The 27,873-nt window shown below is 35.6% G+C and overlaps 1 protein-coding gene across 15 annotated transcripts in view; it reads right to left on the reverse strand.

The window, feature by feature from the left end:
• Positions 1-27,873, reverse strand: part of DMD (dystrophin) — a 2,398,628-nt gene that overhangs the window by 1,162,358 nt on the left and 1,208,397 nt on the right. For all 15 annotated transcript variants that reach the window (XM_055081921.1, XM_055081920.1, XM_028482834.2 and 12 more), the window contains one exon: positions 22,707-22,854. In XM_055081921.1, the coding sequence (XP_054937896.1) occupies positions 22,707-22,854 (148 nt within the window). The remainder of the gene's footprint in view (positions 1-22,706; positions 22,855-27,873) is intronic.

The following is a 27,873-nucleotide window of genomic DNA, read 5'->3' on the forward strand; positions in this document are numbered from 1 at the left end:
AATAAAATTAAAAGCTGGTTCTTTGAGAAGAGAAACAAAATTGATAAACCATTAGCCAGACTCACCACGAAAAAAAGGGAGAAGATGCAAATCAACAGAATTAGAAATAAAAAAAGACAAATAACAACTGACACCACAGAAATACAAAGAATCATAAGAGATTACTACAAGCAACTATATGCCAATAAAATGGACAACCTGGAAGAAATGGACAAATTCTTACAAAAGCACAACCTTCTGAGACGGAACCAGGAAGAACAGAAAATATAAACAGACCAATCACAAGCACTGAAATTGAGACTGTGATTAAAGATCTTCCAACACACAAAAGCCCAGGACCAGATGGCTTCAGAGAAGAATTCTATCAAACATTTAGAGAAGAGCTAACACGTATCCTTCTCAAACTCTTCCAAAATATAGCAGAGGGAGGAACACTCCCAAACTCATTCTACGAGGTAACCATCACCCTGATACCAAAACCAGACAAAGATGTCACAAAGAAACTACAGGCCAATATCACTGATGAACATAGATGCAAAACTTCCTCAACAAAATATCAGCAAACAGAATCCAACAGCACATTAAAAGCATCATACACCATGATCAATATGGTTTATCCCAGGAATGCAGGGATACTTCAATATATGCAAATCAAAGTGATAAACCATATTAACAAATTGAAGGAGAAAAACCATATGATCATCTCAAGAGATGCAGAAAAAGCTTTTGACAAAATTCAACACCATTTATGATAAAAATCCTTCCGCAAGTAGGCATAGAGGCAACTTACCTCAACGTAATAAAGGCCATATATGAGAAACACACTGCCAACATCGTTCTCAGTGGTGAAAAATTGGAACCTTTTCCTCTAAGATCAGGAACAAGACAAGGTTGCCCACTCTCACCACTATTATTCAACATAATTTTGGAAGTTTTAGCCACAGCAATCAGAGGAGAAGAAGAAATAAAAGGAATCCAAATCGGAAAAGAAGTAAAGCTGTCACTGTTTGCAGATGACTTGATACTATACATAGAGAATCCTAAAGATGCCACAAGAAAACTAGTAGAGCTAATCAGTGAATTTGGTAAAGTAGCAGGATGCAAAATTAATGCACAGAAATCTCTTGCATTCCTATACACTAATGATGAACAATCTGAAAGAGAAATCAAGCAAACAATCCCATTTATCACTGCAAGGAATAAAATACTTAGGAATAAATCTACCTAAGGAGACAAAAGACCTGTATGCAGAAAACTATAAGACACTGATGAAAGAAATTAAAGATGATACAAACAGATGGAGAGATATAGCATGTTATTGGATTGGAAGAATCAACATTGTGAAAATGACTCTACTACCCAAAGCAATCTACAGATTCAATGCAATCCCTATCAAACTACCAATGGCATTTTTCACAGAACTAGAACGAAAAATTTCACAATTTGTATGGAAACAGAAAAGATCCCGAATAGCCAAGGCAATCTTGAGAAAGAAAAACAGAGCCTGAGGATTCAGGCTCCCTGACTTCAGACTATACTACAAAGCTACAGTAATCAAGACAGTATGGTACTGGCACAAAAACAGAAATATAAATCCATGGAACAGGACAGAAAACCCAGAGATAAACCCACGCACATATGGTCACCTTATTTTTGATAAAGGAGCTAAGAATATAGAATGGAGAAAAGACCGCCTCTTCAACAAGTGGTGCCGGACAGCTACATGTAAAAGAATGAGATTAGAATACTCCCTAACACCATACACAAAAATAAAGCTAAAATGGATTAAAGACCTAAATGCAAGGCCAGACACTATAAAACTCTTAGAGGAAAACATAGGCACAACACTCTATGACATAAATCACAGGAAGATCGTTTTGGACACACCTCCGAGAGAAATAGAAATAAAAACAAAAATAAACAAATGGGACCTAATGAAACTTAAAAGCTTTTGCATAACAAAGGAAACCATAAACAAGACGAAAAGACAACCCTCAGAATGGGAGAAAATATTTGCAAATGAAGCAACTGACAAAGGATTAATCTCCAAAATTTACAAGCAGCTCATGCAGCTCAATAACAAAAAAACCAAACAACCTCATCCAAAAATGGGCAGGAGACCTAAATACACATTTCTCCAAAGAAGATATACTGATTGTCAACAAATATATGAAAGAATGTCCAACATCATTAATCATTAGAGAAATGCAAATCAAAACTATGATGAGGTATCACCTCACACCAGTCAGATTGAATACAGCCTTGAAAGTGAATTTCAAAAATCATGTACAAATGGATATTTACTTCTGATGTAAATTTCTTCAGGGTAGAAACATTTTTATGATTAGCATGGTGATTCAGAGTGGACTGTGGCTCAGTCAGATGTGGTTCTATTCATCTCAGTCCGTGACCTAGTCAAGTTACTTATTCTCCCTCCCGTAATCATTCCATCCATCTGTAAAAGGGGCATAATGATAATATTTATCTGATAGAGTTATTGTGACGATGAAATCATATAATGCATGTCAGAGTGTTTAGCATAATGACAATCACATAGTAAATTCAGCTATTATTAGATATAAAAATTTGGGGGCATCATCAGAAAATCTACAAACAACAAGTGCTGGAGAGGGTGTGAAGAAAAAGAAATCCTCTTGCACTGTTGGTGGGAATGTAAATTGATACAGCCACTATGGAGAACAGTATGGAGGTTCTTTAAAAAACTAAAAATAGAACTACCATACAACACAGCAATCCCACTGGTGGGCATATACCCTGAGAAAACCATAATTCAAAAAGAGTCACGTAGTACCATGTTCACTGCAGCTCTATTTACAATAGCCAGGATATGAAAGCAACCTAAGCATCCATCAACAGATGAATGGATAAAGAAGATGTGGCACATATATACAATGGAATATTACTCACCCATAAAAAGAAACGAAATTGAGTTATTTGTAGTGAGGTGGATGGACCTAGAGTCTGTCATACAGAATGAAGTAAGTCAGAAAGAGAAAAACAAATATCATATGGAATCTAAAAAAAAAATGGTTTTGAAGAACCTAGGAGAAGGAGAGGAATAAAGATGCAGACGTAGAGAATGGACTTGAGGACACGGGGAGGGGGAAGGGTAAGCTGGGACAAAATGAGAGAGTGGCATGTACATATATATACACTACCAAATGTAAAATAGATAGCTAGTGCGAAGTAGCCCTATGGCACAGGGAGATCAGCTCGGTGCTTTGTGTCCACCTAGAGGGGTGGGATAGGGAGGATGGGAGGGAGATGCAAGAGGGAGGGGATATCGGGATATATGTATATGTATAGCTGATTCACTTTGCTGTACAGCGGAAACTAACACACCATTGTAAAGCAATTATACTCCAATAATGATGTTAAAAAGAAAAAAGAAGGAAGCTCATATAGTAGCACTTCATAAGGGTAAAACTTATTTTTCCATTGATATTTCATTGCTGTCCTTCGTAGTCCTCTATACTTATATTTTGTATTTAAAATCATTATTCTGAGGAGTTCATAGGCTTCACCGCACTGCTAAAGGGGTATATAGCATGTGCAGTAAAGAAACCCCATGCTTGTCACTACCTATTGTTAATTCCCTGATATTAACCTGGCACATAGCAAGGGCTCCATAAATCTTGGATGAACTAAAATGATAGTGAGATGACTCAAGTTCCTTGCAGCTGTACAATGCCATAAATCTATAGAGATTCTTCCTAAGTAAAAATTTAATTTTAAACTATTGTTAAAGAAACTTCCTGGCATTTGTATGTTAACCAGGCAACCCCTATTTTACACGACAGATCTATGAGTTCTGACTTTTGAATCCAAATATATGGAACATATATCCATATGTTTCTTTTTCTGTTTTTTTAAAAATAAATTTATTTATTGATTTACTTATGGCTGTGTTGGGTCTTCTTTGTGGTGTGCGGGCTTCTCTTTACTGTGGAGCACGGGTGCTAGGCACACGGGCTCAGTAGTTGTGGCTCGCGGGCAGTACAGCGCAAGCTCAGTAGTTGTGGCACACGGGCTTAGTTGTTCCGTGGCATGTGGGATCTTCCCGGACCAGGGCTGGAACCCATGTCCCCTGCATTGGCAGGCGGATTCCCAATGACTGCACCACCAGGGAAGTCTCTATCCATATGTTTCTAATTCTCCAGATTCTTCCTGCCCTATACTTAAAATCCTATTGTAAAAGTTTTCTTTATATTTTTTCATGTGGATCATAGTAAGCCAGTAGACTTTTAGAGTAATAGGTATTATTGCTCTCATACTGCTTCCTAGATTAGACACCTGTGTAATTTGCATATTTAAATCCTAAGCCTTATTCCTGCAATTTATTTAGCTGAACTATGTAATTTTTTTCCCTTATACCGAAAGGTACCTTTTCCCAAAGAGTTTCGTAATGATAAGGAGTGATAAAAATTCTACAGAAATAAATTTCAGAGGCACCAAATCAACTGCTTTCCATTTATAATCATGGTAGTAAAAAAAAAAAAAAAGAGTAGAATCAACTTGATTTACCTTTTAGAGGGGTAGACATATTAGTTCCTATCGACAAACACAGATTTTTTGGGGATTGGAATCATGAATGTAGTTTTATGTGGTTACTAGAAGTACCCAATTGTCACAATTTTTACACTAAAAACGCAGTATTTAACTTTAAGTGTCAAGACTTTTCATAATACCATGTCCTGAAAGTGTGAAACCGTGTTGCTGATGTATTTTCTTTAACACTTAAGGAGTTGTGAACATTTGGGGTATATTAATTGATGATCTTAAGCTTTTCCAGTAGAATTGTAAATGGATGATAAATATACAGCACATTTCAATTATATGCTGAAAATCCATAGAAAAAAAGACTAGGAGGAGAAACATAAAAAGTTAACAGTAGTTATTTTTAGTTTAAGAAAAAATTATCCAAAACTTGGAAATTAAGCCAAAGGATGGTTCTGTACGTTCAAGTAACACAATAGGGTGTTATCTAAATGTCCCCCATACCCTCAAAAGGGCTTCTACATTTTCAGAGAAATGCAAATCTGTCTGACTTACTGTTTACTATTAGTTTGAATCCAGACATTTTACAAGTCAGTAAAGTTAAATGCTAATTTGTAGAAAACTGAGATGATACAAATGACTTTTTATCCAGTAGAGAATATAACCTTAGAGGCTGCAGGATATTAACCTGTTTTGAATCGAATTTACCAATCTTATTCCAGAATTCTTCACTGATTATAGAAGCATTTGCATCTTGTATCTTCTTTCGAGCCTGTTTTGCCTTACTACTGGCTCCCTCATAAATGTGTTAAATAAAATATAACATGTACTCATCATGACTTACATGAAAAGTATGTTTCTTAACAAAATTTCACTTTCACACTAGCTGGTAGGCTTATGGATTTCCTTTATACTTTATTATCCAAAATGCCCCCAATTGATCCATAACACATTTATGATCTGAAAACATAAATGTTTACTTGAAAAAAATACATGGTATATGAAAATCTATTCAGTTTCATGATGCCATATGCATGCAAAATCTTGAATACCATACAAAGGAATCTAATTGGCTGAAGATGAAACAGTTTTTCAATCTACAGTGTTTTTTTTTCCTTTCCCATCAGTAGCAAAGCTATGTAAAAAATAAATAAAGTTTAGAAACATGAAAAGTGTATGAGTATTGACATGTGCTTACTGTGAATGTGATGAGAGAGGTAAGTCAGGACAGTGAGCGTTAGGTTCATTACACTCCTTTCTCATACTATAAATGCAACAATAACAAATACTGGCTAAAATTCAGTAACTTCCATGGCCAAGATACATACTATAATTCGGACATTGATTCCCTTTGATAACCTTTCTCCTCAGTCACCGTCAAGATAGATAATAATTAGTAGTTCAGCTAGGAGTTGGACCACAAATTTCAGCTTCGGTAAACTGTAGGAGACACTCCACATTCATTAGAGCTTTTTCAGTTGCAAATACTCCCTGTGGCCAACCCTGCTTGTTTTCCCCTTTGGAATGAGTCTGTTTTCACTGAGCCTTCTAGGATGTTGAGCCGCTAACAGAAGTGAGGACTTTGCAGGCTGAGGGCTCACAGTTGCAAGATACTAAATAATACTGACTCCAGACATTTTATTCCTGTGTGAACTTTTGGTAAGAGAGAGGGGTGCTAGCAGCTGCATATCAGAAGTATCTGCAGTTCCGATCTCAAACTCCCACAGCCTGCCACCTATTCCACAAATTATACAGTTACCTTGACCTTGAACTTCTTCCTTTTTAAATATAAAAGCCTGGAGGGGAGTTAGGACTGTTTACACTTCTAAGTCTGCTCCTAAGTCAGAACACTAATTGTGAATTCTGCAGTGTTGACTTGGGATGAAAAAGGGAAAGAAAAAGGCTGGGAAATGGGTGATGCTGGGAAAGTGGGGCAGTCCCTAATCCTTTCTCCTCCCATCCCCACCCCGCTTTTCCCATCAGTCTTTATAATGAGCATCACTTATTTATTCCCCTAGGAAATGTCCCAAAGTTTCCTGACTATTAAAAAAAAATGGGGACCTTAATAAATAGGACTTCACTCTAAACTAAGTAAATCAGACTCTGCATTGACTAAAAGAATGCATACCACATGTGAAATTTCCAATTTTCAAATAGCTACATTTTAAAAAAGCAAAAAGAAACAGGTCAATTTACTTTTAATAATATATTTGGTTTACTCCAGTATGACAAAATAGTATAATTTTAACCTGGAATGAGATAGTTTACTTCCTTTCAAGATCTTATTAAGTCTTCAAAACTCAGTGTATGTTTTACACTCACAATCCATCTCAATGACTAGCTGCATTTCAAGAGTTCAGTACTCCATGTGGTTAGCGGCTACTGAATTGGACATTGCAGCACTAGAGAGAGACTTAATATTGTGATTCTTATGATCAGGCAACTTTGGAAAACACTTCTCTATTTGGAGGAGACCCAAGAACTCATCCAATGAATATACTTTTCTCACTAACAAAACTTGGGTTAGCTCAGTATTGATGTGATGCTGTTAGACCTTAGAAGATACACAAGAACTTTAGCATTCACACAAATGGGACACTTCAAAGTGAGGCAGAGCATAGGAATTTGGAAAAATATTGCTCATGGTAAACTACTTTATTCCATTATTGTGCAGATGGACAATTAATGACTACATCACTGCCTCAGTCTGGGGTTTCCTTTTAAGAATGAAGCTATTTCTATGCCAACTGTAGAACCCCTGACCCAGCAAGTGACAGTTGGATTACCTCCTGGAAAGTTCCTTAACTCTCCAGAATTTTGATTTAAATAAAAAGAATAATTCTTATTTCATTTGGTTATTTGAGAAATAAATGAGAAAATGAGTGAAATATTGATCATGCAAACAAAGCCTAAGACTGTGTAGGGAAGAGGCTAAGGGCTACTTTCCAACTCCTGTTATAGCTTTAATTTCTTATCTTAGGTGATGACCCTTCATCTCTCACACCCTTCATTTTTCCCTCCTCCCTCTCCACCTTCTTGATGGGCGGCTCTACCTCCTAGGCCCTGGCAACTTGCTATGGCCCTTTCTGATTGTGAGGTGATAGCCAACAAGATAGAGGGGAAGTCATTCACTTCTCTACTTCATCAACAGTTCTGTGCAATGAGAGGTTGGGGCTTCCAAGTTCCCATCAGCCAAAAGGTAGAAATCACTGAGAACTGCTAAATGTTTATTGCAGTGTTGACAGTTATAGCTTATGAGGGACCATATTTCTCAAAGAGGAATATTTATTTTTAAAGAAGAAATTAAAGTTGGGGATATAACTATAGAGACCTTCTTTTATTTTTCCTTTAAGAACTCTAAGGAAACTCTAACTCATTTGAGAATGAACACGTTTTGTTTCACTACTGGATCTCTATTTCTTGGAATAGTATTTAGCACACAGTAGGTTCTCTACCAATATCTGTTTAATTACATATTGAGAGAGCTGCCTGGCGAAACTCAACCAGCTAGGAGCCCATGCTGGTAACCATTCTACAGTACTGCCACTTTTAGCAATGAGGGCTTAATATCTGATTTGAGGAAAGCTGACAATGATATGCAAAATAACCAGTTTCCTCACTATATTTTTAATTAGTAATGCTGTCTTTTAATGTAAGATTCTTAAATACTTTATGACCAAAGTGAGTCCATCTTAATCACATTTGCTGCTTTATTTTCAAGCAGAAAACATACACACAACACCTTCAGATGGATACTGAAGTAGAAATAAGCCATTTAAAATTTGTTTACATGTGGAATGTCTGAAAGAAAATAAGCGTAACAGGATCACAAAATCTGTCACATATGTTCCTCTAATAATGAGTTGAGGCTGCACTTTTTCAAGTATGCTAAGCTACAGTTCGCCTTTCAAAGTTCTCATCAAAATTATAATGTAAAAAACTAGGAAGTATACAAGAAACCATAAGTATCCTACACAAACTTACTTTCAAAACTTCAAATCTTGTCCAGACACTCCTCTGCTTAAATACATTCAGTAACTGTTATTTATAGGTTAAAACACAGACTTGTACATGTATCTCATAATGTCCTTCACTTAGTATTCCAAATTTGCCTGTCCAGCCTGAGCAATCACCCTCCAACTGGGAACCTGAGCTCCTTAAGCTTTTGCCCCTTAAAGTCATTTCCATTCTCCTAACAACCTACAATTCATATGGCTACCTGGCCTTTGAACATGTGTTCTCATGGTAAAGGACACTCTTTCTTGTTTCTCCCTGATAAACCTACCTGCTCGTGGTAAAGACTTCCCAAGCTCACCATCTCCTCTTCCCTATTGTCACAGGACTTTGTAAACACAGTGAGGAAAGAATTTATGTTTTTTTATTTTTTTTTAATTAAAAAAAAATTTGGCCACAATGTGCAGCTTGTGGGATCTTAGTTCCCGGACCAGGGATGGAACCCATGGCCCCTGCAGTGGAAGCGCTGAGTCTTAACCACTGGACCGCCAGGGAACTCCAGGACAGAATTTGAGAACTGTATTCTACCAACTCTGAGATCTATATATCTATTGCTCTCTGCACTAGACCAACTTCCTTGAGTGATAGATTCCTCATCCCCTCACAAGGAGACAGACGTGTGCCTCCCCCACTGGTGTAAGGCCACTGTGCACTGTTTGGTTCAACACTGAAACTTTTGGTATGCAGCACCGTCCTGACCCTTGACAAAAACATGTTGAATAAGCAAAGAATGCCGATATCCATAGCTGCGCAATGTTAAGGGAAAACAATTTTGCCTTGAAGGAACCACATGTGTCATGGTGGATTTTATCCTGAGAGTATTCTGAAAGGGAGGCCACTACTAAACACTAGGCTGTGACCTTCAAAGGGCTTCTGCCCTGTGGGAACCAAGAGCCTTTCACTGTCAAGGTTGTCTTAGAGAACACCAGCCATCGCTACACACAGACCAATGCCTAAGTCTTCCATATACGACTGCTGCTTACCAAATTCTGGTCTCCTACCAAAACTCTACTTTTATTTCAAATCATGGAGAAATAAATGAGTGTCCCTGTATCTTCTGTTCCCTCAATAACCTACATCTTATAAAGGATCCCCCAAATCTATATCTCAACAGCAGATAAATATGACAATGTAATTGAAAGTGCTTCATAAATTAGAAAGTGCCTTATTATGTTATGACTAATGTTATTGCCATCATTAATAAGCCTAACATCATCTCTAATAATAAAAATAACCCCTCGTAATACTCTGATTTTGATGTACTATGGGTCAAATTATAATCCATAGCAATAAAGATGTTATGTCTCACCCTTACTGATAATGACATAAGATGGGTTTAATTAGGATTATACTTATCAATAAATAGCATTTTTATGGATGAAAGAAGTTTCATTTTTATTACTTAATATCCTTAAGGCCTCTTAAGAGGGCCTGGCCCTATAGTTAGTGGTGGATATTATTCTCTTTATTCATTTCCTCAATACTTATTAGGCAGAGCTGAGATTTAATTTTTTCTCAACATCTCAAACTTCTAGGTGATGGTCAGTAAGCCATATGATATTCAAATCCCAAGGCCTTCACTTATTTGCCTTGTGATTTGGGGTAAAATATTTACTGTTCTGAGTCTTGTAAAAAGTTATAAGAATAACTTTTCTACTTATCTTGCTGGGTTTTGTTTTTTTTTTTTAGAATCACATGAAATAATATTTCTTATGATCTTTAAATATAAGGGCACTAAAAGCAACTTTAAACACTACTGCAATTAAATAAATATTGTGTTACATCTTTCTGGGCCCGTTTCTTTTTTTTTTAACATCTTTATTGGAGTATAATTGCTTAACAATGGTGTGTTAGTTTCTGATGTATAACAAAGTGAATCAGCTATATGTATACATATATCCCCATATCTCCTCCCTCTTGCGTCTCCCTCCCAGCCTCCCTGTCCCACTGCTCTAGGTGGTCACAAAGCACCGAGCTGATCTCCCTGTGCTATGCAGCTGCTTTCCACTAGCTATCTGTTTTACATTTGGTAGTGTATATATGTACATGCCACTCTCTCACTTCGTCCCAGCTTACCCTTCCCCCCCTCCCCGTGTCCTCAAGTCCATTCTCTACGTCTGTGTCTTTATTCCTGTCCTGCCCCTAGGTTCTTCAGAACCTTTTTTTTTTTTTTTAGATTCCATATATATGTGTTAGCATACGGTATTTGTTTTTCTCTTTGACTTACTTCACTCTGTATGACAGACTCTAGGCCCATCCACCTCATTATAAATAACTCAATTTTGTTTCTTTTTATGGTTGAGTAATATTCCATTATATATATGTACCACATCTTCTTTATCCATTCATCGGTCGATGGACACTTAGGTTGCTTTCATGTCCTGGCTATTGTAAATAGAGCTGCAATGAACATTGTGGCACATGACTCTTTCTGAATTATTGTTTTCTCAGGGTATATGCTGGGCCTGTTTTTGTAAAGGTGATTTTATATCATCTTCCCAAATTAAGCATTTCCTACACTGGCTTCTTAATTTTTTAAAAACTAAATTCTTCCCTTATACTCATCACATTACTACCTTGTGACACTCAATCAGAAATAACCCAACACACATACACACACACAGACACACGATTAAAACAAAAAAAGATCTAGGAAATAACACTTTCCTTTGTGTGATGAACCCTGATATTTTCTATTTTGTTTCACTGAACACAAACGTTTGTGGTGATCCACAAATTGATTTCATGACTCACAGTTTGGAAAATACTAGCCCACTAGATTAAAAGAAAAATAGAAAAAATAAACCAAAATGTAACCAACAGGAAAGGAAATGAGTCCTAAGCATCACCTTTTGCCATTTCTTTCCATGTATCTGTAATCGGTCCAAGAGCACCTCATCGTGCCCTAATCAAATCACAATTTTTCATAATACCATCACTTTTAAAATGTTTCCCCCTTTTTCTGGATGTAGGCTTCCCTCACTTATTTCCCACATCACCTCTCCTGTGAAGCACTTCCAAATCTTCTAGGCAGTTAGTTACTCCTTTTCTTGCCTTTTCCCCAATGTCCCAGTTATGTACATACCTCTATTATACCTCATACATGTTATTTTAGTTGCTTAAATATCCATCTACTGAATAAACCATTCATGTTTCGATTGTTTAAATGTCCATCAACTTCAGTGACCCTTGATTCCTCTGTGAGTAGATTGGGATTCTGTTAATTTTTATGTCCTGAGCACCTAGCACAGGGTCTGACACAGAGTAGCTCCAAAGTAAAAGTCTGCTGAATAAATGTATTGATTTTAAAGGTTAATTGAAATATAAGGAATAGCTAGGGCTAAATGTTCAAACGTAGTGGTGGTATGCAGGTTCTGTAAAATATGGGTAATCTTATGGGCAGATCCATCCCTTGGGTGGGACAACTAACTGGTAGCCTCCTAAGCCCAGTGTACTGGCGTGGTTGGTGTCGTGTGCTCCTCTTATTTGAACATCATTACAATTCTATTTCAAAATTTCTGTTCTTAATGATATCCCAAGGAGACTACGAAAGATTTCAACAGTTTAGCCTCCTTAGATTACATTATCTTGGGTGGTTATGTACTGGTTGAATTGCCCTGAACACTCTTTTAGGGATAGCCCTGATTATGAGATAAAATTTGCAAATTCCTATGAACTATGGATTGGTAGAGTTTGCTTATTACAGCATACAGATCTTAAACAACTGTTTATCAGCTGCTGTTAAACCATGCTGCATAGCTTATTATTTTTTAAAATAAATGTGTTGTTTTAAAGTTAAGATTGTTTCAGCAATCCATTATTAATATTTAAAAATACATATATTGCCCTTTTGTAAGCACATACAAGTATCATCTATTATTTAAATACAAATAGAAATTCAAAGGTAACATGTTCGAAAATGTATTATTTAAAAATAGCAGTAAAATGGGATTTTCAAAATAAAATCATATTAACTAGGATTTACAATACAATATAAGCCTGTACTATTATTGTCATGCCAGGATTTGGAGAACTATGCTGGAACATTAAATTTATTCATTTTCACAGCCAGCAGATATTTTCATGTCTGAGTAGCAATAAGAACAAATTACCTAAAAACTTTTAATAGTGTATAATAAATTAAGACTGAATGGTAATGCAAAAGTGGGTACAACACGACAAAATTATGAATCTCATATAATGATCCAACAACACTTAAAGTGTGGAAACATTTGTATTCTGGAATATACGACCATGGTTGATCCTAATTGTTTCTCTCTTGTCAAATAGAAATTGCACATTAATCTCAAAGTACTGCAAACTGTTCATTACATGCAAATGGTTATGTTGTACAGGCGATCCAAGGGGACTCAAACTTCTTTACAAAAGGAACCAGGCTAGAAGAAGAGTTTCTCTGATTACGCTAGGTTTCCGTGTAGAGTTCTTCATTTATAAGCAACAGAAACTGCCTCTGCCAATAAGGAAATCCATGATAAGGAAATGGAGAGGTTCACAGGACAGAAAGGAAAATCAAAGAATCAGGCTTGGGACAATCAGGACTCCGGAGGGTCCCCACAGCAATGGTAGCTTGTTGGTCTTGACCAGGCATTCTCATGAGAATGAATGAAGTCCAACCATATCTCTCATCTCAAGTTTGAAAGTCTCAGGAAAGAATATGATTGGCCAAGCTTAGGACCTATGCTTAGGACCACTGAGATGCTGGGAGAAAGGCTCTGGCAGAACAACTTCGAGAACTCTCTTGGGCAGAATACTTGATTTATTGTCCCATGAAGACTGCTCAGGTAATCAAGAGGACCTGGTGGTACTATCAGTAAGGAGAACAGTTCCTATATACTCTTCAAAATGTCTAAGTCCACCACACACTATTTAAGTGACTTTAAAACCTCTTTTTATTTTTAATCATACCCCTTCTCCTAATGCATGGAGTTGAAAGTTGACTCAAATAACAAGTCTATTTGGAGTTACTTTTTTGTTACCATGACTTTCAGTGTGTTTGACGAGCATGGCTGAAGTCTATTTCTCTGTTATCTCAAGTAACAAAGAATATTTAAAGAGAGGGTAAGAAGGACCCTTGAATTTTTATTGCAACTTTTTATGACTCTATCTTCTAAAGCAAGAGTTAACAAACTTTTTCTGTAAAGAGCTACATAGTTAATCCTTCGGCCTTTGTGGGCCAGGCAGCCTCCATGGCAACTACTTATCTCCCCCTTTGTAGCCAGAAAGCAGCCACAGACAGTAAATAAATGTGGTTGAGTCCCAGTAAAACTTATTTGCAAAAACAGGTGGCTGGCAGGATTTGGTCCCATAAAATTCCTCTTCTGAAGTATTTACTATTTATAGGGTCAATAATATTTAGTGTACTATGTATTATATCAAATTCATTTAATTGCTTGACATCTGAGGGATGTCATAGGTGAGATACTTACTCCTAATAATGACCAGTTCAATGTTCCCCATGGAGCCCTAGATTCTATGGTGGCATATTATTTTGTTTCAGGTTGAAGTTATAAACTAAAATTATTTATTGACAAATAAAAATAATAATGTGCCAATAAAACCTCAAGGGGAAATATGCCACCACACAGTCTGATATGCACTCATATCAGACTTACCTACTATTTTTCAGTTACCTATGTCCCTGAAACTTTCCTCCTTAAAAAAAAAATTACTGTCAATTACAGCTTCACAAAAGAGCAAGAATTAAAAGATTTCCTAACTATGATGTTTGCAAACAATCCTGGTCTCTGGCTTGTACCTATAATTTGGTTATCTAGCAGGAAGATTTACCATTCTTATGACTAAATACTTGCTATTCAGCTTGATGAATAGTTCATCCTGAACCAACTCATCTATGAACAGGCCTCTTGTACTATAATTTGTCAACTTTATCATCGTTCAAAATTTAAAATTCACGTCAGAACATTTTCTCACTGTCTTTGTATGACTTGTTCATAGCTAGCTCTTTCCTTATGCTGCCTTTCACAATATTGCTCTTTTCTGTTTCCCGAAATCTCGTTCTCCCAATTGAGTTTGGAAATCCCAGAGGGGTAATTGAGGAGTGGCAAGAAAGACTAAAGGGACACAAATAACTGCTGTAGAAAGAAGACCCATTTTCCTAGGCTGGCTCCAGGACTTTCTAGAGTGTTTACATATGGCCATGTGTTTCTACCTTGGCCTTCATATGCTGAACACATGCAGCTGTGAGCTTATTAAGGGAAAGGTGGCTCTTTGCCAAGTCTGTATCCCTAGTAGCAAGCAAAGTGCTTGCCTTGCACACACTAGGCTTACAGTAAATATTTGTTGAATGGATTTTGATATTTATGATACACTTAAACGGTCAGAGAATGAAGCCATCATATTGCTAAAAACTTTCAGCAAATACGAGAGTTTCAAGTGTTCTGTACAAAGAAGAGGAGAGGGCAGCTCCTTGGAAGGAAGAATTTCTTGGATATGAGATGGGGTAAAAATGGAAGAAAGGACAAGCTTAGGTATGGTTTGCCTTAGGGAATAATACGATGAAAATATAATCCTTTCATTTATCCAGTTATTCATCATAGTGAGTGTTATATATTTTATGTACAAAGAGATTGTTCTATGTACTGAAGACGTATTAGTGACCAAGAAAGACAAGGTCCCTGAAAGATTTACATACCAGTGGGAAAGATAAAAAATAAACATGCAAACATATATTAAAATTTCAGCAATTGACAATGTTATGAAGAAACCAAAGCAGGGTAATTTGGAGAGAAATTAATCCTCTCTCCCTGTGTGTGTGTGTGTGTGTGTGTGTGTGTGTGTGTGTGATCTTTTTAAAATAGGAGAATTTACAAAAAGCATACCTGAGAAGATAACATCAGAACATGGACATATTTAAGTAAAGAGAAGTGTACAAAAGTCCTGAGAGGGAGGGGATTAGGACATAGGGGATAAAGACTGAGGATAGGGTAGAACCCTCTAGCAAAGAGAAAAGCAAGTTTAATGGTAGGAACTAGCACTAGAAGGAATAGTAAGATCAGAGTGGCTGGAACATCCTCTTTGCAAAGTATTGTACTTCATAAAAATTACTTATGTTAGCATTAATCTTATTTTTCATTAAATAATGTCTGCTTCACATTGCTTCCATGTTTATGTGAGCAGGGTTTTTTCCAATTTGGAATTTGCAATTAGCATGCTTCACTTTTTTATGTTTTTGGTAGATTCTTACTCTCCTAATAATTTCTTACTCTAAGAATGGGGATCCCTTAGGGATGATATGTTTTCTCATGCATTTTAAGCAGTTCTTTACAGTTGTGGCTATTACAGTTATAGTTATAGTTAAGTTATAGTTTTGGTTATTGCTTCTTTTCCATTAGGTAGAGCAATTTTTCATCTTCTTAAACATATCACGCTAGACAACAGAACTTAAAGAACTAGCCATTGAGATTATCCAATTATTTTACTATACTTATCTTATGAAAGACACATTTGACAGGCAACAATTTAGAGCCCCTCTCTGAATTTCTGCACTCTGCCAAACTCCCAATAAATCTGTTATTACTACTTCTGAAAAGATGCATAGGAGCCAAGAAGTTATACAGGAGTTTCTAAGCAGCAATAAAAAGCTAACGATATTTACGTAAGAATGAAGTACCCAACCGTTTAACTGTATTAAGAGACTGACTTCTTATGTCATTACCAGCTAATAACATTGGAAAGCTTACTTTAAGATGTATTCCCATACTTACACATCACTGTAACCCTAAAGTAAGTGACTAGAGACAAATTCTCTTTGCAGTAAATTTTCATGTTGATTCTCTTATGTTAGTGTATATCCTCTAGCTACAGAAACCAGGGTAGCTTTATGACCACCAAATAAAATCTTATGAAATTTTATTACTGCTGGGGAAATATAAAGGGCCAGCAGTAGTATGAATTATTCTTAACACTGGGGTCCCAATGAAGGGCAAGAGATGGCAGAAATTTTTACTCAAATGATTTTTCTATCAAAGTTTCTATCAGCATTTCAGTCCCAGCAGTGCGGCCGTTAAGAAGCCTTCAAACTCACCAGCCAGCTGGTAAAATCAGCACTGTAAAAACTGACTACACAGAAAACATACTTGTATGCAATTTGGTCTTTTACACCATATGCCTTTTTCTAGATAGCCTTTGATTTACTCCAAATTAATTCAAAGTCAGTTATCTCCTATAGAATCCTTTGGGGGAGTAGATTACCAATTAGGTATTAAAGTACATCCAGATAAAAATACAAACACTCACTATAGCAGACAGTGTCAGTGATCTATGCACATCCATTGAGCACTCTTTGTTTCTGAGCAAGCCAATGGTTTTTCAGTGATGGGACCTACCACTTGAGGCTTTCTAGGCTGCAAGCTCAGAAATTAAGGTGAGAATAATTAGAAAGTCTGGGTATGTCCAGTAAGAGGAAGACAGCTTTTTTATGGACTCACTTTGTCTCAAGCTTTTGGGTAGGAGTTACCCAGCTCCAATGCGTTCTTGGAATCTAAACTTGTAAGAATTGGGTCCTTTACAAAGTGCTCTAGAATTTTCTTCCATCACAAATAGCCAAGGTAAGGCAGAGCTGAAGAGCAGCTAAAATTGTCTTTGACTCTCTCAGATGCTTCTCTCTTTGTCTTCTCTCCCTCAACTGCAAGAAACTAGTGCCTTTTTTCCTTGATTTATTTCCTCATCTGAGAGATCACAGAAATGTTCTCATGTTACAACTCTACAGTTTCTATGTAATTTTCCATTCTCCATGAAAATTTCCAATTTGAGAGAAGAAAAAGCGTATTTTGCTTAACTAGAACATGAATTTAAACTACTTTTTTGAGATTTGATGAACATAAACATTATGATATGACATACTTAATCCTTGCTGTCTTAAGTACCCACAATCACAATGAATTAAAATTTATCATTGTTACAACGTAAACAGTTTTTAATTGAATTTATTTACAGCAATACACAAAAATATATTGTACTTCTACCATACAATGGAGTAAAACACAGTAACATTGAAAGATATGCCGGAAGACTAACTTTAAGATGATATTTTGCCTAAAAACATCAGTTAACTAATGTCACAATAACACATTGCTGTTTCACTCCCTATATTTGCTTACCATTCACTGATTTAAAGCCTAAAAAGTTTCATCTAAATAATCCTACTTCTGTTTACTTCTTAAGGTTAATTTCAAATGAAATTTCTTAAGATTTCAAGGTCTCATGCTTGCCCAAGGCAACGTTCTTTAGAAGGTGCTGTTAATTTTTAATACAGTTCACTAAGCAGCACAGGTTCAATTTCCATTAATAGCAAGGTTATTCTACTCTTTTAAATATTCAATCTAATTTTTATTTTTATTGTTTCTACTGTCAACTTCAAGAATTTTCAACTCCATTAATATAACAGCCCGTGCTTTAAAAATTATTTCTTTCTACTCTAGAAGAACATGTAGAGCTAAATGTTAGGACATGTTATGATTTCCACTTTTCTGTTTTCACTCAAGGTACTTGTTGGCACACCAATTCACTCTGTCACTAGATGAGTTAACATTATTTTCATAACTTTCCTTCATGGTGCTCAGCTTTCCCTTTGAAAACTCCCATTAACATTTATTCTTGTTAGTTCTAAAAAGAGGCAGATGTGTCAGCTTTCTGAGGAAGATTTGTTTGGTTGAACTGGAATGTTCCTCACTTTCCAATCCAAGAGCTATACTTTGAGAAAACATCATAAGTCATAAAAGTAAGCATTATTGAAAATGCCTGGTTATTCAATCTGTATTTCAGATGTTTGGGGACAGCAATTCAGTAAATGCACTTTTGTTCTTATAGATACAGGCTAATTCACTTAGGAAGTGTGATTAGTTATAAGATCTCACATTTAATGAGTATTTTGTGGCGAAAGCAATTCTAAGTACTTTATGCACATCTCATTTTTACTATTTAAGAGAAGAGAAAACAGAGATGTAGAGATTTAAGACACTTCACAAGATTCTGCAGCTATTAAAGGAGCTAAAGGTGCTGGGATTTGAACCCACACTTTCTGAATGTGGCTTCCAACATTTTAGCCAATTTTCTAAACTTCTACTAGAGACTAATGTGGCATGTCAATATTTTTGTGGGTGATAAAATTTTCCATATGTATTCAATTACTGCTTGTTGAATGAATATTTAAGAGACACATAAATAATTGGATGAACTTATTAACAGAACAATTTTAGTGGCATGTAACATGATTGATATTTTCTCATGTAAAAAATGTGATATTTTTAAAAGATGCCCCGTGGTGGCATGACATATTTTTGGAATATCTTGAAAAATATTAATTAATATGTTTAATTTTATCATTCATTTGTGATGGCTGAGTTGCATTCATTCAACAGCTGAGTTGCATGGAACCAGACGATCTTTTTGGCATTGGCAGCAACTTTATTTTGAATAGTAACACCAAGTGTCAGTAGGACAATGATTTGTCTTTTTTAAAGTTAAAAAGATAAATAAAATGCAGTTTGATAGAAGTCTATATAGATAAACTTACAACATGTACCTGTTTATTATTTTATTTCATATCTAGACATGATATCTTTGCTGAAAATTATTCTTATGAGGCTTTAAACTCCAGTGTACCCCTGTAAATATTTGTTTAGTACATGGGCTGCTTGGTTGATTTTCCTTAAAGTAACCATTACTGGTTCATGGCAACAAATCTGTCTGCTGCTAACAGGCAGCATCTACATTCTGTTTCCTAAAATAATTTCTCATCAAAAATTTAAACTCTCCTATTCATTATTAGTCAGTGAACAATGATAATGACCAAGACAGCTGAAATTACCACAGTTTCCTTTTGTCTTATCAATGGAGGTGAATTATAGTGCCTTCCTGGACCCTTTTCTGAGACTTACCAGAATGGAAAGATAACTCCAGGTGTCTTATGTTTATGTGTGTCTATGCAGGTATGCACATGTGTATGTGCATGATTTTGGACCTTCCTAATCACCAGGGGGGAAAAATGTAACTGTTTAGAATATTTGTGATATCATTCACAGTTCCATAGCTAGAAAAACTTTTCCCTGGACATCCAGAATTCCCTTTTTTATTTCATTGAGTAAAAAACAGACTAAATAAAATAGTCTTTTAAGAAATTCTCCAATTAACAGAAAAAAAGTTTTGATAAAATGTTCATCAATTACAACTAAACCCCAGTGTCAAGAAGTGGAGACCTTTAGTCATTCTCAAGGCAATTAAAATTATCATATAGTTTTAAGATTGTATAGAAGTAAACATACTAAAATATCAAATGACATAAAAATTGTTTGTTTTGGACTTCTGCTTCTGTCCAAGTTGGAGTAACAGGGACCAAATTTAACTTCTTGGTTAAAATTTTAAAAAAATGAACAAAACGTATGAAACAATGTTTTTTAAGACGTTATACACTGGGTAATTTTTAAAAAGTGATCTCTAAGAAATTAGAAACAAATGAGGTGAGCCCTACCGTTGCCCCAGCTTACTATCTGGGCAGAGTTCCAAGCTATGACAAAGGATGAAGGCACTCTCACAAAGCCACAGAGCCTCCTTAAGTTGAGGAGATGGAGCTGGGAATCCACGGAGACAAAAGTGGCTACAGTCATAGGGCAGAGCATCAGAGAGGAGACAGCTACACAGAGAATAAACACTGGAGGCGTGCAGAGAACGCCCTTCCAGTCTTCAGCTCAGTCCTAATCAGTTCCCATATGAGAAGAAACTACCACTGTCTAGGGAATGAACTACACAAAATGATTAAAGGGAACAATCACCAGAGTTCACATATGGCTGGGAATAGTATCTGTTCCTGCCAGCCACAGTGGAAAACATCATTCACAGAGCATCAGAGTGAATACTGAGATGGGTTTTGCTTCAGTAGTGGGGAAAAATTAGCCCTAGACTTAGGTTGTTCTGCTCAAAACTCAAAAAGTATAAGAGGAAGACACTCAAAAGATCAAACTGTTTCCAAGCAAACTAACTGTGTTCTAGCACAAAGGTCGTTAATATTTATCTGCACAAATATATCAAGCACTCAACAAGTTAAAATTCACATCCTGGCACCCAATAAAAAATTACCAGTCATCCAAAGAAGCAGGAGAATAACACCCATAACAAGGAGAAAAAAATAATTGAAATTGACCCCAAATAGACACAGATGATAGAACTGGTAGACAAGTACATTATAACTGTTATCATAACTGTATTCCATATTTTCAAGAAGGTAAAGATTGACATGTTGAGTAGAGACATGAAAGATGTTAAAATTCTCAAGTCACACTTCAGCAATGTACTGAATCACACAAAACAACGTCTGAGGTTAAAATTATACACTAGATGAGATTAACCACAGATTAGATATGGTAAAAGATCAGATTAGTCCATCTGACAATAGAAATTATGTAAAATGAATTACAGTGAAAAAAAGACTGAAAATAAAAAGAACAAAACATCAGTGAGCGGCCTAATATATGTTATCAGAGTCCCTGAAAAGGGGAACGGGGCAGAAAAATATTATTTTTAAATAACACCTTTAAAATTTCTGAATTTGATGAAAACTAAGGACACACAGATCCAAGAAGCTTAACAGACCTCAAGAAGAAGAAACACAAAGAAAACTATACCAAGGAACATCATAAACCAATTGCTCAATTCCCAAAAGCACTCCTTAATAAACCTTCTGTATCCATTTCTGAGTGAGATGCCAACCTGAAATATATACCAATACCCATATCGAGACAATCACCCTCTGTGGAGTAGAAGGTATGTATATATTTACCTACAATATACATCCACATTGCTTTATTTTTTCTTAATGAGTATATATTATTTTTACAACAAAAACAGATTAATATATGTAACTACCTTGTGATGGATATCTTTGAAAATGGCAAGAGGTTTATAAATCTCCCCAAGAATACCTTATATCTCTTGTAATTCTGCCTTTAAGTCAGAAACCTAGTGATGCTGCATTAGCTCAAAATTCACTTTAGTGCTGTTACAAAATGTATTTTCTACATGATGGCAGATTGGAAATCCACAAATTTCCTGTACCTGCAATGCCGAAGCTGATGTATATAAAAATTTGATTGATATACACATAATTACACAAGATTTCAAAATTATTCATTTTCTATGGTTACATAGCTTACACACACATAGGTGTTTAAATGCTAACTTTCGTAATATCAAAAGGCCTATTTGCTATGCAAAAAATATTTGAGAATGGAGAACTGTAAGGTTGAAAATGATATTGCTTTTATGAATCCAGCATTTTGAAATGTCTGGACTACTTAATACATTACCCTTTTCTTTGCTTTCATCTGTCTTAATCAGTGTTTTCTGGCATTCAAAAACTGGCCATAGTTCAAATCTACTTGACTGAAAATTGCTACCTGAACAACTTTCACTAAAAAATGTTGCAAAACTACTTAAGATTTGGTGTAATAAACACAATATTTCTTAGACCTAAGCCATATACTTTATAACATAAATTATAACCTCTCAATCCACTTTATCTGCATAATCAAAAGACACAGCAAGTTGAAATTAAACTGTACGCTGGTTATACTCCATATGTTGCATTTCCATTAACAAAAACCATAAAACAGTCAATAAGTACAGCCAATGAACTCTGCATTGTTTTGGCCTCTGGACTATCTCAGAAGGCATTTTGTCAATAGAATATATAGAATACTGCTACATCACCACAAATTGTCTTTAGGGAAACAGAACTGTAATTTCATCATGATGGATATTTCTAGCAACTACATGATTGCTAAGTATACCACAAGTTCTCCTCCTGGACAAAATCCAACATAAGGCAAAAACACACACTGCCCCAAAGCCACAGGACACCCTGCTGTAAGATGCTTCCCTGTATCAAAGATTCAAGTACACTTTGCAGTTCATCAGGTAAACCAGTTATGTCTAGACTCCCATCCTGACACAAAACGTCCACTGCATAGTCTTCCAAAATGATCATCATGACAAGTTCTAGTAGGTGCAGTGCTGACAACAAAAGTCAAAAATTATAAATTTCCATCATCCTTCACAACCTGAACTTAAAGAAGTTAACTAGTCGTGATGTTGTGGTGAAGATAAAAACAATTTGAAAAAAAGAGATCTCAAAAACTTACCTTAAGATACCATTTGTATTTGGCATGTTTCCAACTCTCAGGAACTTGTGTCTTTTTGAGAAAGTGTTCAGCTTCTGTTAGCCATTGATTAAATATCTTCATATCATAATGAAACCGCCGCCATTTTTCAACAGATCTGTCAAATTGCCTAGAATTCAAAAATATGGATCAAGAAAAATAAATGGATTATATGGACCTAGCATATATTTTATTACATTAACAAGGATATTATTTTGATAGTTTCTCATACTTGTATATTTCAATTTTAATTAACATAAATAATTAGTATAGAATACAGGATGAATTAAAATAAAAGCTTGTAATTTTCCCTTTAAAACTGAATACATTTTGTGATTGAAACAAAGATGGAAACAACTATCATGGAGTATTAGTGTTCTCTTCCCTATGAGACTATTTAATTTTTAATAAAATTTCAGGAATTAAAAAAATATATTAACATCTAATAAATTAAGTATTTTGAAGCTAGATCCTAAAAGTCTAAATATTTTTTGGATCAAAATAAAATTATCTCATTAAACTCTATCAAATTCAGTCAAATCTTGACCTAAAAGCGTCTATTCATTAAGATCCTCAAGCATTCAGGATGATAGATGTAACTTATACGTAGGCTTACATGCAAAAAATCTACCAACTAACTGATATAGTAGTCTAAAACAGATGATGAGTGTTGTCTTCCTTTATCCTTCCTGTTTCACTGTATCCACTAACATTTTAAATTGGAATGCTGAAGGAATTTAGTGCAAGGTAATATGTTAACATCTCATTTGAAAAGAATATTAAGAAGGAAGCATTTGGTCATGTTCTGGTCACAGAAGAGACTGAGGCAGAAATTACATGAGTCAAGGCTTTATGTTTACCCTAAGACAGTTGCACATAACAATCACTTGTGGCATTAAAAAAAAACAGCAATAAAACACTGATTTCGGGTCCCCAATCTAGACCAATTAAATCAGTATCTTTGGAGGTGGGATCCTTACACTGGTATTTTTTAAAGCATCCAGATGATTCTAATGTACAGGCAAGGTGAAAAATACTGTATATTGTTAAGTTTTAAAGTTTTATGGGGTTCATGATCTACTGGGTCTCCCAAAGCCCATCCAAACAGGCATTTGCCAGCACGAAAAAAAAAGCCATCCTGAAGATTCCTGGCTGTAGAGCTGCCTCACAATACAGTAGTCTGTCAAACTTCTCTGAGTTCTACTCTTAAGATGCAATGGATTTGAATATCTTGAGGATCTTCTCAGATCTCTACCTCCATTTAGGAATTTTTAATAATTTTAGAACCCAAATAATGCCACAATTCCCTACTGTTTTACTGGGAAAGGGATGGAATTCACATTTATTAAACATTTACTATGAACCAGGCCCTGGGCTCTGTGCTTTCACGTATCCCATTCCACTGACTCCTACAATACGCCCTGCAACATAACAGTTATTACTTCCATTTCCCACTGGAGAAAACTGAGATGCTGAGTAAGTTACCAAAAGATAGATATTAAATGGAAGAGAGGGAATTCTAACTCAGATCTCTCTGGTTTCAGTGGTGTCTTTTACCAGCTCACATTAAATTTGCTGGGATTTCCTTTTTACAAGATGAATTTTCACCAAGTTAAACAATTCAACGTGATAGTTGTAGGCCTCTTTTTCCTATTTTTTCTTCTTTATTTTCTTCCAATATTTAATTATATATCTACATGTACATTGCATTCTATCAGATATTGCATTTAATGATTAACTGTATTTTCACCTTAAAAATATCTAAAACAGACAGTATTTTGGTAGCATAAAAAAAGGCAGCCAATGATAGCCAAAAGAGGCAGTCTCTATAGCTAGCTTATAAAAAAGAATTCTACCTGTAATAAATAATGGCATTCCAGAGTTGATCAAATATGATATATCCATGAGCCACAAAATTATCTTGGAAATGTTTGCATATTTAATAATAATTTGGTTTTCATATGTTTTCAGTGCTAATACACAAAACATGACTTAAGAATACATCATGAGAATTTATTCCCTTTAAAAAAGAATTGTACATTTTATATGTCTTACAGGCACTTGAATCACTGGAGTCAAAGAGCTGTTAAATGAGAATCTAAAACACAATGAATCATAGTTGGCATTGTTCCATCTTACTGAGACTGTAGTTGATTTTAGTTTTCATTATATGTATATTTATGTTGTCAAGTTTTTCTGCAATGTGCATTTCATACTTTGAATATTCAGAAAAATAGTTATTAAAATGTGTTTATTTATTTTAAATTGAACTATAGTTGATTTACAATATTATATTAGTTTCAGGTGTACAACCCAGTGATTCAATATTTTTGTAGACTATACTCCATTCAAAGTTACGGCTGTATTTTAAATAATGGCCATATTCCCTATACTGTACAATATATCCTTGTTGCTTATTTATTTTATACCTAGTAGTGTCTCTTAATCCCATACTCTTATTCTGCCCCTCCCTCTTCCTTTCCCCACTGGTAACCACTAGTTTATTCTCTGAATCTGTGATTCTCTTCCTGTTTCATTACATACATTCTTCTATTTTTTTAGATTCCACATATAAGAGATAACAGAGTGATAACATAGATAACATCTTTCTCTGTCTGACTTATTTCACTAAGCGTAATACTTTTTAAAAGGCAGTCTCACACACAAACAACTAACATCTCCAACTATCCTCCTGCCACCATAGTTTGGGAAACAGGAGGCTAACCAGACCACAGAGGAGTTGTCATTTGGTCATAATTTACCATTGCACCTTTGTAGCAGCCATCAGTCCCCTTCTTACTTTTCTTTTTTCCCAACCCAATTATCAGATTTATCATCTTGCCAACCCTTTTAGCTACTGGGAGGTGACTGTTTCTCCAACATCTGTGCTATAAATACTCTTCATTCCAGTCTGCTGCAGATGTGTCCCTCCACCACTCACTGGCAATTACCATCTTGCACCAGATTCCACAAAGCCTCCTCCCATCCAATCCCTCCTCTTCTTCACAGTTTATCTATCCTCTAAATTCTCCAGGAGAAGAAAACCATCAGCACCCATACAATTGATCATGGTACCCCTTAGTTCTGCAAGACAAAGTTGGAGATAGTAAGAGAAGGGAAACAATCTGAGAGCTCAGGCTTCTCTACTTACATCTGTGTTCCAGGCCCACAGAAACGAGACAGGATGGAGTTACAAGCCAGAAAGGACTCTCTGCAGTCCCCCCATGCCCTGCTACTGTCTCAGGATTTTGTGACTTTGCACATTAGTCCAATATTCCTGAAATGTCCTCCTTCCCTTTGCTCCCTTTTCCCCAGCTCCTGCAATCTGAACCTTTTCATACTTAAAGACTTGATCTGAACTACTTATACTGTCACTTTATAAATACCTAAATATAGAATATTCACTAGAGTCTGCAACTGCTAAAACTTCGAAAACTGTAAAGCTGATTTAATTTTATTATTAAAATTAATGTTAAAATAAGTAACTCTATTCAAACAAAATATTAAATAAAAGCATGCACTTTACATGTGATGACATTTATTGTGAGTAATAATATTTTAAATTCCATTTCAAGCATCACATAAAAATCTTAAATATACTTTCCAGCATTTTAATACACATTGTTAACAGCCAAGTCTAAATCTATTCTTGAATTTACTATGTAGCGTTTCATTTTTTATCATGACTACTTATAAACTTAAACTCCTTCCCACCAAGGAACATTCAAAATGAATAGATATAAATTTTGCTAGTTTTGCAATGTTACATTTATAAATTTAATCTCTAATCACTCACTATGCTCCCTAAATTCCTCTCATTCCACTAACTGGGTGGTCCATGACTGAGGAAAAAGGCAGCAACAACCAGAAACACATAGAGATGTTAGAAATAGCATTCAGGGAAAGAAATATTAGTTTTACCCTCTGTATTATTACAAGGGGAAAAAAAAAGTTGCTGCTTTTTTTCCTGGCAGTAACAGGAAATGTAGACCCAACTAAATAAAAAACAAAAAAATGTCAGTATAAACATATGGATAATAAATCAAGTGATTTTAAAATTTTGCAAATATTAAAATCCTCATTCACTATGCAAGCAGTATTTAAAATTACACTGCTGCTTCATTTATGTGCAGCATAACTTATTTCCTGCTGTTCTAAATCAAGTTAGTCAGATTATTCTAGAGCATAAATTACATTTAGGGAATAATTTAGGTACTTTGGGACATACTTTAACACTTTCTGGCCATTAAGGTGATGCTCAATTCCATGAAATAAATTTAAAGAAATAACACCCTAGTAGCCTTCTGACATATCCATTGTGGCTTTATAATTAAGGTCTGCAAACTCAGCACTGGGCTGCTGAGTATTTCCTTCTACTTATTTCATCTTTGACTAGGTGAGTGGGAGGGCTCTTGGCGAAAGTCTCATGGTCCAAACTATAGCAGCTGATGAATAAAGGTTAAATTAGTCATTTGCCTCAAATCATAGTACATAACTCACCTTCCCACACCCGCACTCCCCGAACCCTGTTTCCCCAGTAATCAAATTATTTAATAAAACCTAAGTATACTAGCAGTACTGAAGTATTTCCTACAGAAAGTGGCTCACCCTGGGGAACTCTTCCATGGCTTCAACTTTCCTCACCCCTCTCGTACCCCCTTTAAATCTTACTCCTGAGATTTCTAGACAAAAGTCAGTTCTCTCATGACTAATTTATATACTGAGCCTAGATCCATGCATGTATAATTAGACTCCACTCCAGTTGGCTGTCTCACTGCAGCCACTCACGGGACACAGGCTTATACCCGAACCCATGGCCTTGCCTCCTCACACAGGCAGAGCACAGTGGTCAGATTGCCTAGGGTGGAATCATGGCTCCACCGTCTACTTTGTGGCCTTAGGCAAGTAAGTGACCTCTCTGAAAAGTTATTATAAAAGTAGTATCTCCCTCCTAAGGCTAATTTTGAGGGTTACATATATGAATGTATTTAAATTTCTTAGAACAGCAATTGGTAGGGTTCAACAAATATGAGTAGTAGTTTTTGTTATTATTATTCTGTCTATATTTGCTTAGGTTTTCAAATGCAAATCAAATCACCAGTATAGAATCCAAGCCATGTCATTGCCTCTCTGGTGGAGAATCAGATGT

This window comes from Physeter macrocephalus, chromosome 21, assembly GCF_002837175.3.
Source record: "Physeter macrocephalus isolate SW-GA chromosome 21, ASM283717v5, whole genome shotgun sequence".
Taxonomy (NCBI): domain Eukaryota; kingdom Metazoa; phylum Chordata; class Mammalia; order Artiodactyla; family Physeteridae; genus Physeter; species Physeter macrocephalus.